The following is a 16639-nucleotide window of genomic DNA, read 5'->3' as shown; positions in this document are numbered from 1 at the left end:
CATTTTTGACTTTAGTGCACGCATACAAAATCTGCAGTTACAGGTGCTAAAGACTTTTTCTACAATAATACCTTAAAGGAGAAATACGGTTTAAAATGGATCTGGGATATGTTTAAGATGATAACGAGATGGGATGTTCGTTTGGGAGCACAAAAGCGCATTCTTAAATAGGCTGTTTTTAGCCGATTCTACCAAAACGCTATAAAGTGGGAACCATGGGGGCATTTTGTCATGGTAAAAACGAAATCGTTATTTTGAACAACTTAAAAGGCTCGTTTTATATTTTAAGACCCATATTATACTATCAAAGAAGTGTCAGGCTACTTTTAGCCTTTTAAGTTGTTTAAAATAACGATTTCGTTTTTACCATGACAAGATGCCCCCATGGTTCCCAGTTTATAGCGTTTTGGTAGAATTGGCTAAAAACAGCCTATTTAAGAATGCGTTTACATGCGCTTGTGTGCTCCCAAACAAACATCCCATCTCGTTATCATCTTAAACATATCCCAGATCCATTTTAAACCGGATTTCTCCTTTAAGGAGTAACCTATGCTAAAGGACGTTGCATCGAGGCACCTTCCTAAACATTTTTAGATTTTTAACAACCTTTCCTCCACGTACTTCCGGGTCATCTCGTTAGGAAAGGACATTTCCTAAGCAAAAAACTGAATACTTAAGAGGCCCCTGCTTTGCCTCTTTCAAATAGTTTCCACGGCCGACTTCCAAGTTGGTCCATTTTAACAAACCGACATAGGGTATAACAGATCAAAATATAATTTGGCTAATCAAGTCAGAACTAAAGTAATTCAACCAATATCCTAATCATGGTAAGGAAAAAGTATTAAAGCCTTTATTGTATTGTGTACAAACAACGTAAACAAAACATAAATGAATATCCTTTGAGATATATTCGTTAAACAAACTCATGAAAATGGAAATACAAACGTTGGCATGTTTTAATAGCTTAGTCCAAATTATGCCCGCAACAAGGAAAGCTTTTGGCAATGTGTGACTTCAACCAAATCCAACTACTATCCTTAAAATGCATTTGCCATTCAAGCATTTAAGACAGCTTCAATTAAGGAATGTAAAGAAATAAGTAATGTTAGGCAATAAAGTAAAGTAATGAATGAAATGGGGCAGCTCTGTTTGAGCTTAACAGGAATGTGCTTTTATATAAATTGAAAATTCAATGTACACATGTGGTGGTCAGGCTATTGCCGTTTACCACTGAGCTGAACAGCTACAAAATAGAAATCCATTACAATATTTCAGTTCGCAAGCACAAGACAAAACTCGGATATCGAAAATATAATTTAAAAACATTTTAAGATGTGATAAAGATATATGAATGTGTCCTCCCAGTCGAAAGAGGCCATATCGTACAATATCGTACAAAACGAGCTGACTTGAAGTCGAGTTCTGTTCTGAGATCAGAGATCTTCATCTCCATAGATGAAGGCGTAGTAGAAGAAAGCACTGAGAGCCAGAAGAGCCACGGACAGCATCATGTTCCGGCGGTTCTCACCTCGTAGAGTAATAAGGTCCTTGTCTGGGGAATAGATTAAACAACATTAAGTCTTTAAACAAAGCATTACAGGATTACCGCAACGATCACAATTAAGTTCTTTGAGATCCTACCTAACCTTTGCACCCTCTCGCGCATGATGGTCATTTCATCTTCCAAATCTTGTCTGTGGAAAAATAAATAGAAATGGGCTCAAATGAATCATTGATGTGATGATCAAAGTGAGTGATGATTCATGATTGTTGTCCTCGTCATACCTTTCTCTGTCCGACAGCACCTCGCGTCTGGTCCTGAACTCTGCCTTCTCAATGTTGTCCTGGAACCGAATCCGTCGTTCTTCCACACGATCAATCTATTAGACAAGATTTGTAAATGGACTGCATTTATACAGTGCTTTTCTCACCAATGGCCACTCAAAGCCCTTTACAATATTGCTTAAACTTCATCCGTTCATACATACGTTCACCTAATCATACAGACATTCACACACCAACGGCGTGTCCTTGCAATGAGACATCCAGATCGTCGGGAGCAGTTAGGGTGAGCTATCTTGCTCAGGGACACCTCGACACTCATTCAACAGTGTTCACAAACTAAAGAGACAGTAAAGTTGACCCTACTCGGGTCATGGTAACAAGATCCTGTTCTGCACCATATAATAACGGACCGTAAGTGGTGCAGAGTACAGGTAATGTCTTACTTCAGTGGCAACACTAATTTTCTCTCGTTTTTTGTCCTTTGATTTTGTCATTTTGTCACGACACTGTTGATCTGGTATTGAGGTATAATTTGTTGAGGTCGAGGTCTGACGTCCTGCAGACCTCTGTCGTCATTCCGGTGCTAGTCTGGCTGGTCTACACAGGTCTACACGGAAGTCTCATCCTCCCTTCTTCGTGTGTTCCTCATCGCTGTATGGATGAACATGTTGCCCATTGCTGCTCCCAAGCGGATAACCACTATATTGCAGTATTAACAAACTACTGGGGCGATTCCCCAATCGTGTTTTTTTTTAATTGAAATTAGAAATAGCTCATGACTAGCCATTTCAAATGTTTAACCATGGAGAAAAGTGTTGTGCCGTGTGTCTCTGCACGAGAGTAGTGGACTTTCTGATTCAGAACTGATCCAGCGGTTCTCCCCTGAAGACCCCGCCCTGGGTGGGAGGCCCACTGATGACCCTGCCCTGGACGGGGTGAGGCCCACTGATGACCCCACTCTGGGACTAGGCCCACTAAGAGAGATGCTGGAGTTTGGTTGCTGTATTTTTTATTTATCTTCCTCAACTACACTTTATCTTCTGGTTTCTGCAGAGTTGGTTTGGATGCCGTGATTTGCGGCAGTTTAATAGCGCTGTGGTTCACATTTTTAAATGCGTCACATTGATAATAAAGATAAACGCAAACACACATTATAATCAGGCTTGAATAACATTATTATTGTATCAATAAAGAGATACTGTATGAAATAATAACATTCACAAATCCTGTTTCCTCAACCTGACCACAGACACCACGTTGTGTCTATTGCAATAGAAGGTAAACCTTGGTACCACTGCGTCCTAATCCCATAAGCCTTGCTGACAGAAAACAGTGGTGCCGGATCGACACAGGAGAAGACCGAGGGAGGCCTTTGAAGTTGTTTCTCTTGTATTGTTAAATTCTTCGTCAAAATGTCACTCTTTATTAACCAAGACCAAAACTTTGCACATCAAGTTCATCTTTTAGAGCACAAACTAAGGGTAAGTAGGCCTTATTAGATTTGAATGTGTAAATGAGTTACTTATTAACATTATAGACCTAATCTATTCCATTTTTTTGTAGCTTTCATTGAACAACATTCCATAGCATTTCAACCCTCTTCCTCTATCAGTTGATAACCTTAAGCGGTGAGAAGCTAATGTCACCTTGTTTTTGTCAGAGTAAAGAGGAGCGTATTCTGGAGCTGGAGACAGAAAAGGCAATTCTTCATTTGAGGCTTGCTGAGGTAAGATCAAAAAGTATTCTATCCTATTCTATGATATACCTTTTCTATTATATGGCCTATTCTATTCTAGTATATGAATATTCTAATGTAATGTCATTCTATATGGTTGCATCATATTATAAGCCTGGTCTATTCCATCCAATCCTAAAATTGTCATGTGGGAATGAGTTTTCTGTGAGAAATATATGATAGATGGAAGTACATAGTCTACTTTCAGTACATCTTTAATTTAGTTTAGAGTCCTTAACTTTAATGTGCAGTCATATTTTTTTGTTGGGTGCAATCATCCATGAATTATAAGGTAGTGATGTCTAGTAAGAATCAACAGTCTAAAGAGGGAGGGCACTATGGCAACTGAGTAGCAAGACTTTTATTTTATGCACATCAAATTTTCCCATCGAAACCTTACAATTTTGAAAAACATTCTCTCTCTCTCTCTCTCTCTCTCTCTCTCTCTCTCTCTCTCTCTCTCTCTCTCTCTCTCTCTCTCTCTCTCTCTCTCTCTCTCTCTCTCTCTCTCTCTCTCTCCGTCTCTCTCTCTCTCTCTCTCTCTCTCTCTCTCTCTCTCTCTCTCTCTCTCTCTCTCTCTCTCTCTCTCTCTCTCTCTCTCTCTCTCTCTCCTTCTCTAGTGTCTGGGCAGACTGCGGCGGGGCCATGAGGGGGAGGCCAAGGCCAAAACACTACTTCATCACCAGAGGGAAGCCCAGAGCATCACCCAGTTGACTCTGGGGAAGCTCCTTGCTGAAGTCCAGGTACACAATTAACTGGAATATATGCTGTTATTCCACCTGTCCACCTAAAATCACGTTGGGGCAAGACTCATCCTCTGTAAATGTGGGTGTGTGGGTGTGTCCATGCTCCCATTTATAAGGCCTCTGTATAAACCAGATGAACACACAGCCACCGCAGCCCTATATCTTATCTCCGTGTGTACTCCATGCAGAATTTGAAGCAGGTCTTGAGTGAGATCTTTGCAGTGTATGCAAACGGCGTGGCCGAGCTGGAGGGCCAGAGCAAGCAGATCCTGGAGAAGCTGGACGGGGCCAGGGCAACACTGAACAGTTGCCATGGAGATGACCTGCAGAGTGAGTAACCCTAACCTCACAGACTCGGTGGACAGAAGTGCTGATTCACTCAGGAGCTCTTGGTTTCCCATCCTATTGTGTTTTTTCCTGTTTGTGGCAGTTGTTGTTGTCTAAGTATTTTAACTAAAACAGGTGAGGTGTTCTCCTCACAAGGCAGTGGTTCTTGCACTTCATATGTTGTTCATTATTCTGGGATTGTGTCAAAGTATATTACTGTTTCTTTAGCGGGCCAATCATAAACATTTCACATCACTTATCATGATCAAATGTCAACATTATCCACTATTTCCCCCTATCAACCTTTATCTTGCTTTGTTTGACCTCTCCTGTCTCTCATTCCCTCTATCACTCCCCCTCAGCCTGTCCGTCTGTCTTTGTCCCTCTAATCTAAAGTTACCTAATGTATAGGCCATGCACTGCTGCGGCTTAGGCTGCCGTGGTGATTAGCCCCCCAATTACCCTTAGCCGTACCTTACTGGCTTCCTCAAGGTTGACGTTTCTACCGTTTGGAGTTGTATGCTGCTCCCACAGTAGCTGGTGGTCAGGGTGAAAGGGGGGCTCTGTGGATTCACAATGCCTAGGCACAAACATCTGGAGTTTCCTCTGGGTTATTCATGCTCGGTTCTGATGCTGAGCATAGCTCTCGCTATGAGATCATTCAGATCAGGATAAGACAATGGGTCAAATAGGGGGCAGGATAGGGATGTTGACTCCCAGCTGGGGGGTTCTGGATTCAGTCCTCACTGTGTCAACTGTAGGCATCCCTCAGCCAGCTTGGATGAAAGGCTGTGGTCAATAATACTAACGTCACTATTGTGTCTAATTAATCCATTTCAGAAATGAAGGACAGTTTCAGTCTCCTACTTGTGTCTATGTGCTAAAAGGTTCAACAGGGAAGGACTAGACGCAGTGCTATGGTATAGCTTTGTATTTGCCTTCTTAATGAGTCCGGCAACGTGCTGGTACTCTTCTCTTACCTTGGATTAGAAGTGTTATGTCTTGAATATGTTGGCCTTTTTTTAAGGACACCGTCCGCCCCGTTTGTCCCGCCAGGTTTGCAATCCCACATGGCGGCTCTGGAGCGCGACCTGGTGGAGGAGAAGGAGAGGTGCAGGGCCGAGAAGCAGAGGAGGAGAGAGATCCACAACACCCTGGTGGTGAGAGCTGAGATCACTCTTTGGTTCTCCACGATGTGTTCCAACTGTCTTCTAAACAAAGGCTTGGGAGGAGCTGTGTTACGTTTACATTAACATTCAGGGCATTCCGCAGGCGCTTTTATCCAAAGCGACTTACAATACATACATTTATCAGAAGATAGATAAGCAACAATATATTGCTTCCTTACGGGGCAGTAAGGATGTTCATAGAACCAAGTGCCAAGCACCAACAATCCCTAGGTTAACCCATTCCCTGTATACAACAAAGATAGGTAGGATAAGAAACGATACGACTACACGAGTACTGTAACCAAGTAGGAAATACAGTAAGTGTGTACATTAAGTGCCAGGACGTACAACATACGATAAGTGCGTAAAGGGAGGTGGTGAGGTACGGGGGTTGGCTATGCACAAGTGAGTCTTGAGTCTTTTCCGTGTGTGTGTGTCTAACTGTCTGTTCTTCAACCTCCAGGAGCTGAGGGGGAACATCAGGGTTCACTGTAGGGTGCGCCCTGTGCTTCCATTGGACCAGGTCCAGTCCTGCTCATCCCAATCAAGGTGAGGTCTCCCCTCAAAGCAAAACAAGCATGTTATTGGCCAACTGAGGACAACAAAAGCTTTTTTCATCCTCACGTTTTTTTATTTCTCTCAGGGTGATCTCGTCAGAGGAGGTCATTCATGTCAGCGAGGTGAGTTTTAAAGCAGATGAACGGATTTTCAGATTGTTTCAATTTTGCAATTTCATTGTCCAGTCTCATGTAATATTCTTCAGCTGATTATTTTTTCATTTGACATTTATCAAGGACACCGTGTTGGTGAACTGCATTCAAAATGGAAATCCAGCCATCAACAAGGTGTTTGAATTTGAGAGGTAAAGCACAAAATGGAACTGCCTGTTGTCTTTACATTTCTGTATATATATTCATGTTTCTGGATACCTCTTGTTCTCTCTGGACAGAGTGCATGGACCGGAGGACTCCCAGAACGTAGTGTTTGAAGAGGTGAAGCCTCTCCTCACATCCCTGCTGGATGGGTGAGGCGTGTTTCCATATGTGTGTGTCTGTGTGTGTGCATCTGTGTGTGCGCCTGCTCATGTGCGTTTGTGTGTGTGTGTGGGGGTATGTGTGTGCCTGCTCGCATGCGGTTGTGTGTGTGATAGATTCAGGTCCTTATTTAATCCATAGTCGTCCTGCAGGTATAATGTGTGTATAATGGCGTACGGGCAAACGGGTAGTGGAAAAACCCACACCATGATGGGCTCCCAGGGGCCCCCCGGGTCCCCTCAGCCAGGCACCCCCCAGGGTGTCTCCTCCCCCGGGGACCAGCAGGGCATCATCCCCCAAGCTGCTGTGGAGCTCTTCAGGTGAGACACTCAGGCCTCAGCTCTCTGTCTCCAGCTTGTTTCCTACAACACATTTCCATCATATGTACGCCTCCTTTTTGCATCACTATTGGACAGACAATACCATATCTTTGGGGTGATCTTATTATTAAAAAATACATTATATTATGCTAGAGAAGCTGCTCCCGTGACCTGACCCCGGTTTTGAAGATGAGCATGACGACATTTTATTATTTGAAAATATATATTTAATCAGTTTTTAATATATATTGTACATTTGGGTTAAACTTTTTTTATATCTATTGTTCAGGATTAATGTGTGTGTGTCTCTGTCGCTTCAGGCTGATCTCAGGGAAGCCGTCCGAGAGCCATGTGGTGGAGGTGTCCGTGGTGGAGGTCTACAACAACGAGGTGTTTGACCTCCTGTCCCTCGACGGGGAGGGCGGAGCTCCGGGCCAGCGCCGGGACGTCATCACCACCGCGTCGGGCCCCAGCGAGGTCCCCTTCCTCACTTATGAGTGGGTAGAGCAGGGGAGGGGTAGTTCAGTGTGGAGATCAACTGGCCGCAGGGCTTCTTCAGGTCCTTTAGTTTACACTACATGGAACTTTGTGAGTTTAATGCCATCGACGGGCTGAATCCTGCGGGGCTTCTGGTCTGATCTTATGCAACTTTTCTTATATCCTACAGTTCTAAGATTAGACTATAGTGAATAAATCTTTTTTTATTGATGTTGAAAGGGTAACCAGATTTTTCTTATTTTTCGATTTTATTTCCACAAAAGCTAGTTGTTAATCTTATAAAGTAAACTGTGTTTGGCTTGCTAGCAGATGCAGAAATTCTAGGTACCTTTAATGCCAAAAGTATTTTGCATGTGTGTGCGTGTGCGTGCGTGTGTGCAGGTGTGTGAAGAGCGCCCCCGAGGTCATGCAGCTGGTCTGGGCAGTGGTAAAGCTGAGGGCCCGCTGCCCCACCCTGGTGCACGCCCACTCCTCCCGCTCCCACCTGGTGGTCACGCTCACCGTCTCCTCCAACAGCCCCCACGCCCTGGCCTTGGGTGGGTGGGGGCCCCACACTGACTGACTGTTCACACTCACCGCCTCAGGATCGGGATGCTTGTATTATCCTCCCATGATCTGTCCGAAGTCAAGTTAGAAAGTTAACAGATATTAATAACAAGTGATTGTCTGTTCATTGAGACGCTAAGACGTGATGAGGCGATTCCTCACTGAGGTTCCTAATTATGCTCCGTGAATGACTTGAATGCATATCAGTCCATTTTTCTTACGTGAATATACTGTATGTTCCAAAAAATAATAAAGAAAAAATATTTCAGATATTTAGGAAATTTACTTATATCTTTACATAACTAGTTAATTCAAATGTAATGTGGATTCATTTAGTTCAACGGATCATTATTGTTTTTGTGTTGTCTCCTTTCCGCAGCCCACCGTCTGAAGAAATGAGCTAAATGGATCCTTATTGTTGTTGTTGTTGTTTTTGTTGTGTTGTCTCCTCTCTGCAGCCCGCCGTCTGAAGAGCGCCAAGCAAGAGCTGCAGCGCTGCCCGAGGACCGACTTCTGGAGCCCGCGCTGTCGCCGGGCCAATGGCGCCCCCCGCCACGCCTCTGCCGACCACTCTGCTGCCACCGCCTCCCCTTCATCCTCCTTCTCCTTCCCCGGCCACTCCCAATGCCCCTCCCCCCGGCCGAGCAGAGCCCAGGGCCTCTTTCGGACCCGCCTCCAGCTGGTGGACCTGGCCGGCAGCGAGTGTGTCGGTGAGGAGATGTCTGTGACGTCGCCCCTGCTGCTTTCTTATTGGCCCCACAAAATACTTTTCAGAGAGATGTCGCAAACCGATGTCGCAAAATCTGTTTGCGTTTCGCAAACCGAAACGCGAACAGAATTTGGTTGTTGACTACTGTTCTGATTGGTCCACAGAAGTTATCAGTGACATCACCTTTATGAACTTTTTGTGTGTGTGTGTGTGTGTGTGTGTGTTTGTTTGTGGTCAGGCATGTCGGGGGTGACGGGCGCGGCGCTGTGGGAGACCTCCTGTATAAACCGCAGCCTGTGCGCTCTGTCGGACGTCCTGGGTGCGCTGGCGGAGCAGAGACCTCACGTCCCGTACCGCAACAGCAAGCTCACACACCTGCTGCAGGACGCTATCGGTGTGTTACTGGCCGTTATGTGGTTGTGCTAGTGATGCCCAGGGGTTAAAATTGGTTTTCATCGGACGGACATAGGGCCCTATTTTAACAGTCTGAAATGCAAGTGAGAAGCACGAAACGCAAGTAGCTTTGTGGGCGGAACTCTGGCACTGTTGCTATTATATCGGCGTATAAATTAATCTTGCGCCCGACGCAAATCTAAAATGGGATGGTCTGAAACCCGTAGGTGGGTTTTGGACGTAACATGCAATTCGTGCATGAGAGTGCCATTTCCCATCCCCTTTAAGAGCCATGAGCGCATTTGAACTTGACGAGGTGATATTTTGAAAGCGTGTTTGCAGTCTCCGCTTAAGACAGATGCAGGACCACATGAATTTCAAACTTCAAATGGCTCAGTCTATGGTGAAAAAATAGGCCTAATTCACACATGGATTAGTGTTTCTTCTACAACTTCAGAGTCGTCATGTAAATTTTGGCTAAGAGAACTTAACCAATATATGATATGCAGTCCTGTGGCCGCTACTGTTGGAGTATTTAATGAAATGCTGCAATACATTAACAAACATAGTTTCTTACCAGTGTTGTTTACATTATCGTTATCGACTTTTGTTTGTAATATGCATGTGTCCCCCTGTTAATATACATTGCCATTGACTGTATTATGCGTAACGTGTTTAATTTGCGTGTGTTTAAACAGTAAAACACGGTAAAACCATGTTTTCTCGCGATCAAATACTTATCAAACCTAAAAGTTATGGGCTTGTACACGATGTCTGTGTTAAGAAAATATGGGTTTGCTGTAGCCTACGGTGTTTGCAGATGCATTGTTTTAAAAGTTCAACTTCTTACCACTGTATCAGCTGTTCTTTCCCAAATAATTTAACCAACCTTATATTTTTTGTTTTGGAAGGCTGGGATATAGCCTACTTTGCTCGAGTTTATTATTGTTATTGTTATTGTTATCATTCATGCAGCCCCTATGGATTTTTTTTTCTCCACAATCCATATCATCGTTATAATATTTCAATAAGGCTAATCGTTTGCATGTTTGTGACCTGCCATGGTGCTTCAAAATAGCAACACCAACTGGGCTAACAATGCTTTTTCGACCCGTAAATTAGCACCATGTATTAATTGCGCCGGAACAGGCCTCTGCTTTTCACCGACACGCCTCTCAGGGCGCAAGTGTAGTGGCGCGAGTTTGCTGCGGGGGGAAATCTATGGAGGTATTATTGTATGAAGGTATTATCGTAGCAAAAGTTTTAGCACCTGTAACTGCAGATGTTGTATGCGTACACTAAAGTCACCAATGTGTAACCGTAAATTTGAAGTCGTAAATATTGCAGCGTTTGCGGCCCGACACTGCGGGGCTGATGATGACGTTTAACCGTAGAACCAGGCTTTATAACCCTTTCCGTGCAACTAACTACGGGGTTGGAGGAGTGCCCAAAACCATATGGCGAACCCGAACACTGGCTAGCTGGAACTAACGATGGGGGGGCTACACCCGTCAAGCCTCCCCCTAGGGAAAGTAGCTGCCTCCGTACCCACCCCAGACTGGTGGATAGACTTGGAATATGGTACGTTGAGGGGAACCTTAGCATTTCTGTCAAGAGCAACTGCTGCATAAGCGTCGTTAGCTGTGGCTGTGTAGGTGCCAGTATAGTTGTTGCTCACATTTGCATAGTCATTGTTGGCTTTTTTAGCATCAGCATGGCTCCCCGCTTCATGTGGTTTTATAACGCATCCTTGTGATTCCCCCATCATGGACATTATGCTGCCTCTAGAGCTATTAAGGAAATGTCCAAAATCACGCACCATTGCAATGCTCATTCTCTGCATGAAGTCATCTTCCATTTGAGCTGTAATGTATTTTTGTAACTCTGGAGGCTAGCTGTTCCCGCCCCCTATCCCAACTGGCCTATCAGGCTGAACTAGGGCAACTCCATCCCCCCACAAACACCCCCCCCCCCCCCCCCCCCCCCACCACAATCCACTGATGGCTTTAAAAAAGGTCTTAAAACATTTATTGTTAAGAAAACCTTTGGCTCCCACTCTTAGATGTTTTTAAACCCCCTTTTTATTTTTTAACCTGTAGCCCTTTGAGATCTTCGGATGAAAAGGGCACTATAAATGAAATGTATTATTATTATTATATTAGTCCTGCTGGGTCGCTACAATATTTATTTTGCATGTGTACCTAAAGTCAAAAATGTGTAACAGTACATTTGAAGTCCTAAATATTTTTTCTACCATTGTAAACACAAAATAGGGTCTATGAGTTCACAAGTCTGTTTGCAGGTGCACAAATCCTATCCTGTGCATCTCAACTTCAAAGAGTCATGCAATTGACACTTTTGCTACAATCATTGCTGCGCAGTTGGTGCAAAACACATTCGCACACCCGTGTTTTATAATCTGAGAACATGCCCAAAATGTGTGCATTCTTAAACCCAAATGTGAACTAATGCATCAGAAGTTGCACATCTGTGAAAGATTTCCTCACAAATAAAATTATATAGAACGCTATGTTGATTCAGCATTTTAATGAGCGAGCACAAGTCCATCGTTACAACTGCTCCAATATGCTCCTGCAAGTCTCAGCTGTGGGTTTTTTTGCAGGTAGTTTTACAACACGTCTAGGTGGTAGGCTACATGTGTACTTTTGCAAGACGTGTTGCAAAAGTATCCGCAAGAAAAACAACGGCCGAGACTCGTAGCAGCAGATTCGAGCCGCTGTATAACCGATGGACTTGTGTTCGATAATTAAATTCCTCATTGAACATAGCGATCTATATAATTTCATTTGTGAGGAAATATTTCACAGATGTCTAATTTCTGATGCAGTAGTTCACATTTGGGTTTACAAATGCAAACTGCGCTGTAATGATGTAGCAAAAGTGTCAAGTGTATCACTCTTTGAAGTTGTGATGCACAGGATAAGATTTGTGCACCTGTAACACAGACTTGTGAACTCGTAAACCCTATTTAGTGTTTACAATGGTAGAAAAAATATTTACGACATCAAATGTACTGTAACACATTTATGACTTTAGAGTACACATGCAAAATAAATATTTAGGACTTCATATTTACTGTTACACATTTGTGACTTTAGTGTACGCATACAAAATCTGCAGTTACAGGTGCTAAAGGCTTTCAATACAATAATGCCTTCATAGTAGAAAGTCAATAGAGCTCGTAAGTCGCCATTGCTCATGGGACCTATGAGACCAAAAAAATTAATGGGGGTCAATGGAGAGAAAGTAATTATTTTCTGATCCTGATCCAATGCCTTGGATTACACATATGTTTTCACGTACATATGAATGTACGTGAATGTACGCAAAAAATTCACGTAAAGAGTTTGACAGTATATTGTATGATTATTCAGCTAAAGGCTGTGGAAAAGACCCAACGAGAAAGACTACACGTCGCATATGTGACGTCACATCAATACACATTCCCTCCACTTCTCAACTCACAGTGCTAAAACTAAAACTCTCCACATGTTCAGATTTGTAGTGGTTTTCACCTCGATCAAGGCTTTTGTGCTCTCCTTGAAAGAAGGTGGTAAAGTGCACCAAAGACACAGCCATGTTCCAACTGCGGGATCTGTTTGCGAGTGGTGGTGACGTATATCATACGCGTCGAGAGCAGCGGGAGTTGTAGTCCACAAAGTGCCGCACACAAAAACTAACCGTATCAAACTCCTACCCGCTAAATTATAGTTTTCTTTGCATGAAAAATTATCATTTAAATCCACAAACAACATGTAATATGTGTAATCCGGGGCATATAAAGACTGGGATCAGAAAATAATTACTTTCTCTCCATTGACTTTTTTCGGTCTCATAGGTCCCATGAGCAATGGCGACTTACGAGCTCTATTGCGCTGGGTGCAAGATAGGGCCCAAAACACAGGAATAGCTTTCCAGCTTTAGCGGCAGGGCTGCCAGGCCATGTGGACTCAGGCAGGGTGCACTCACACTAGGCTGAGTGCAGATAGGTAGGGAGGTAGTCAGACAGGTATGCAATCTAATCACTTCCTTTCGGGTCAAATATAATGATTGAGAAGAAGAGCTCAATACAGGCCTGCGACAGCCACAGATGATAACTATGACAAAATGCTTCTAAAGTAAATTGCCTATCTAGGCCTTAACCCTCAAGTTCCTCTTCTCGCCCACTAGGTGGAGATGCTAAGCTGCTTGTGATGCTTTGCATCTCTCCCGCCCAGCGGTTCATCTCGGAGTCGCTCCAGTCCCTGGGTTTTGGCTCAAGGGCTCGGCAGTTTCACAAGCAAGTGTCGCACAGGAAGAATAACAACCTCAAGCAAAAGTGAGAGACTGAGAATGTTATAACGGTGAGATATTGGTAGAAATAAAAAAATATTATTATTAAAATTCATGCCAGCACAGAACATTATCATGTGTTTTTTGTATTCATAGTATTCATATTCATAGTAAGAAAGGATCGACCCAAACAGTTTTCTAGTGTTCAAATGCAGAGACAAGCTTATTGTCATAGAATAGAGTATCAAATGTTCAAAATGAGTGTTTAATATGAATTATTTTGTGACTTTATAGTATTTTATCCAATTCTCTTATTTGTTCTGCAAAAAAGATGCATTTGATCAATAGTAAAGACCATAAGTGAAAGATGCTGCACTAACTAGATATTTTTATTTCTTTAATTATATGGACTTATGACTTCTTTATCACATTTATTTTCAAGGTATTATCAACACATAAGAGGAGGGATTCCTTACCCTTTATTGTCATGAAAGTCATTGAAAGGTATTTTGTTCAAATTAATTTGTAGTGCGACTTAGCAATATGTGGCATTAGTTTAGTGAAGAGGCTTACTATGACAACCTTTATTATGTAGGTAAACACGCTGTGAAGCACCACCTCTCACTGTACACTGTTGTGTCCCTGAAACGTCAAAGGAACCATGAATGGAGATAACTTTTGCATCTTAAGTTGCTTTGTGTCAAATTCTTCAAAATGCTTCAAAAGCACGCTATATGCAACCATTCGTATAGACCAGGGATGGGCAACTTATATGATAGAGGGCCACAATTTTTCGGCATGGACTGGGAGTCCTCCCGAAGAACATTTTGATTTTGGTAGATGTGATTTCCTGTATTCTGGTGCATAGGGGAAGGCCGCTACCTAAAAATTCATTCAGATTCATAGCCTATTTATTTATTAAGCCTATATATTGAACCAACATACATTAATTCCATCTTTTCCATGCTCAAATGCATTTTTAACATATCTATATGACTAATACAAGTTTTTTTTAATAGAAACAACAGTATTGTTTTCAGTGCAAAGGGCTTACGTACATCATCATTCAATGATGGCACAAAACTGAAAAACCATGGCCCAACATTAAGTGCAACAAGTAGCATTATTTTCAGTGCAGTTGTAGTAGTTGTAGTGGCGACTCAAGCTGAAATCTTTCATGATTGACATAGTTTCTAAGCAAACTAGACACTATGTCAATCATGAAAGGTTTGCCTTTGAATTCTATGAACAGATACTCTGATTCTCATCTTGACTGAAAGGTACGGTTATCGTGATCAAGTTTTCAGTTCTTTTGTAAATTACAATCTAAATTATCCGCGTTATGTATAAACCTGCATGTCAAATAAATCTTTGATATATTCAAAGAGCAGTGTTGGAGACGAGTGGTCACAAAATCTGAGTTGTGTCGCAGTACTGAGTGATCTATAAACATGTCCAAGTCACCAGAATCCAGGGACTGTGGGAAGGCTCGCATGCAGGTGGGGGAGGAAGCATGTTTAAGGCGTGGACTCATTTCACTTCATATTTCATTGGTATAATGTCCTATGATGTTGGCGCTGAACTTACCTTTTTCATATAAACTTCATCATTGATATTGCCTGCTTGGTTGAAGGTACGATGCATAAGCTCATCTGGTCTCAAACTCATTCATCGAATACAGTTATCAGCAGAAAGATGAGGATACAAACTAGGAAAGGAATTTCCTAGAGTGCTGTAGTGCAAAGTTAGGTTGAAAATCTGTTTCAATAAAGACACATAGTTTAAGACATAAAGAAATGTTAAATGGCAAGTGAAGGGATCAAGTGAAGGGATTTTAACTGCAATTTAAATTCAAGTCTAAAAGGAGTAATCAATGTTAACTTGCACACCATTTAAATGATAAAAATGGTTGGAAACCAATAAAGTGAAGAGTTAGTGATCAAGTTTGAATACATTTGAGACAGATAACAATCATATTTCCAATAGATTAATCATTTTAGCACCAGTGAAACAAGAAATTGTAATGGGCGTGAGGTTGGACCCAAGAACAGCACAGACTGACGCCGGGATTCTACCGCACACACCGACACACCGGCGCCGAAGCGGTGCGTCAAAAAGTCAGCTCCCATTATTCAGGATGTACTAGCCCCAGTGACGTGCAGTCAGGGGAGGCAGGTGAGGCAGTGCCTCACCTGTCATCATGAAAAGAAAAAACGAATAATGATAAAATTAAATAATTAAAATATATTATATATTGGTATTTGTCTACTGATCTGTGGTCTAAATGTAATTAATGTACGATTCCAATAATTTAATTCATTTTTATTATCAAAATTGCTGAGAGATACGCGAGTTGAGGCCTGCTGAGGCAGCAAGCAATGCTGCCTCACCGAGAATTGAGAAATCCCTCAGAGCGCATGCGCTCAACCCATTTTGCTATTTCACCGTTGTCACCAATGTAATGTTTGTAGACACTTCTATTGTATGATCGCTCTTTACTTAAACTATTTAATGTATTTGATGTATGTGTATAACATATTTAGTCTTGAAAAAAGACTAAATATGCTGATCTGACATAAAACCGCGCTGAAAAAGCATGAAATGCGGCAGCCGTACTGGCTGCCTCATTTCATTCCTCTGCCTCACTGAAGGGGGTAAGGGAGCCCGATGCTTCCGTTAACGTCAAGTGCACTACATCAGTTTGTTTATTTAAAAAAAAACATTTCTGACTGCAAACATGGATGACAATGATTCAATAGCCAAGCTCAGAAATTTCTCTAAACTGGACTTTCAATCAAAAAAAGAGGTAATTAATGATGGAAGACCAATGCCGGAGCTTAACGGGTTGCTTCAATCAACGGGACAGAAATGAACACGGTATTTTCAAACCGAGTGGTACCTCCGAAAAGACTGGCTGTGTGGCTGTGCTACAAGAAATCGCCTTTTCTGCTTTCCCTGTCTTTTGTTCTCAACAAAATGTCTGGACTAACATGGGATTTGGTGACTTGAAAAACCTACCGAGAAGCCTGATCAAACATGAAAGATCAACAACTCACATTCAAAACCAAATTTCTTTGAAAACCT

At 42.4% G+C, this 16639-nt stretch overlaps 2 protein-coding genes across 4 annotated transcripts; one reads left to right on the top strand and one right to left on the bottom strand.

Moving 5' to 3' along the window:
- Positions 1 to 822: 822 nt before the first annotated feature.
- On the bottom strand, positions 823 to 2437 carry ccdc167 (coiled-coil domain containing 167). The gene is made up of 4 exons (XM_030345861.1): positions 2229 to 2437; positions 1786 to 1880; positions 1642 to 1694; positions 823 to 1552 (listed from the first exon to the last, which is right to left on the bottom strand). Exons 1-4 carry the CDS (start codon positions 2277 to 2279, stop codon positions 1434 to 1436), a joined length of 318 nt encoding a protein of 105 aa, XP_030201721.1. The 5' UTR covers positions 2280 to 2437; the 3' UTR covers positions 823 to 1433.
- Positions 2438 to 2551: 114 nt separating this feature from the next.
- Positions 2552 to 15037, top strand: kif25 (kinesin family member 25). Of its 3 annotated transcripts, none has more exons than XM_030345858.1 (15): positions 2552 to 3266; positions 3446 to 3511; positions 4141 to 4263; positions 4455 to 4596; positions 5650 to 5753; positions 6226 to 6311; positions 6406 to 6442; positions 6557 to 6624; positions 6712 to 6786; positions 6949 to 7116; positions 7437 to 7613; positions 7996 to 8150; positions 8619 to 8870; positions 9108 to 9263; positions 13454 to 15037. In XM_030345858.1, the coding sequence occupies exons 1-15, from the start codon at positions 3198 to 3200 to the stop codon at positions 13603 to 13605; spliced, it is 1830 nt and encodes a 609-aa protein (XP_030201718.1). In that variant the 5' UTR covers positions 2552 to 3197; the 3' UTR covers positions 13606 to 15037. The 3 variants fall into 3 exon arrangements, with proteins under 3 accessions (XP_030201718.1, XP_030201720.1, XP_030201719.1); XM_030345860.1 differs by having other exon boundaries at positions 7437 to 7593; positions 13454 to 13572; XM_030345859.1 differs by lacking the exon at positions 13454 to 15037 and having other exon boundaries at positions 7437 to 7593; positions 9108 to 9922.
- The last annotated feature ends 1602 nt before the right edge of the window (positions 15038 to 16639 follow it).

The sequence above is a fragment of the Gadus morhua genome, chromosome 21 (assembly GCF_902167405.1).
Source record: "Gadus morhua chromosome 21, gadMor3.0, whole genome shotgun sequence".
Classification (NCBI taxonomy): Eukaryota; Metazoa; Chordata; class Actinopteri; order Gadiformes; family Gadidae; genus Gadus; species Gadus morhua.
The sequence above is the reverse complement of the archived record's forward strand: the minus strand, read 5'-3'. Positions and strand labels throughout refer to the sequence as shown.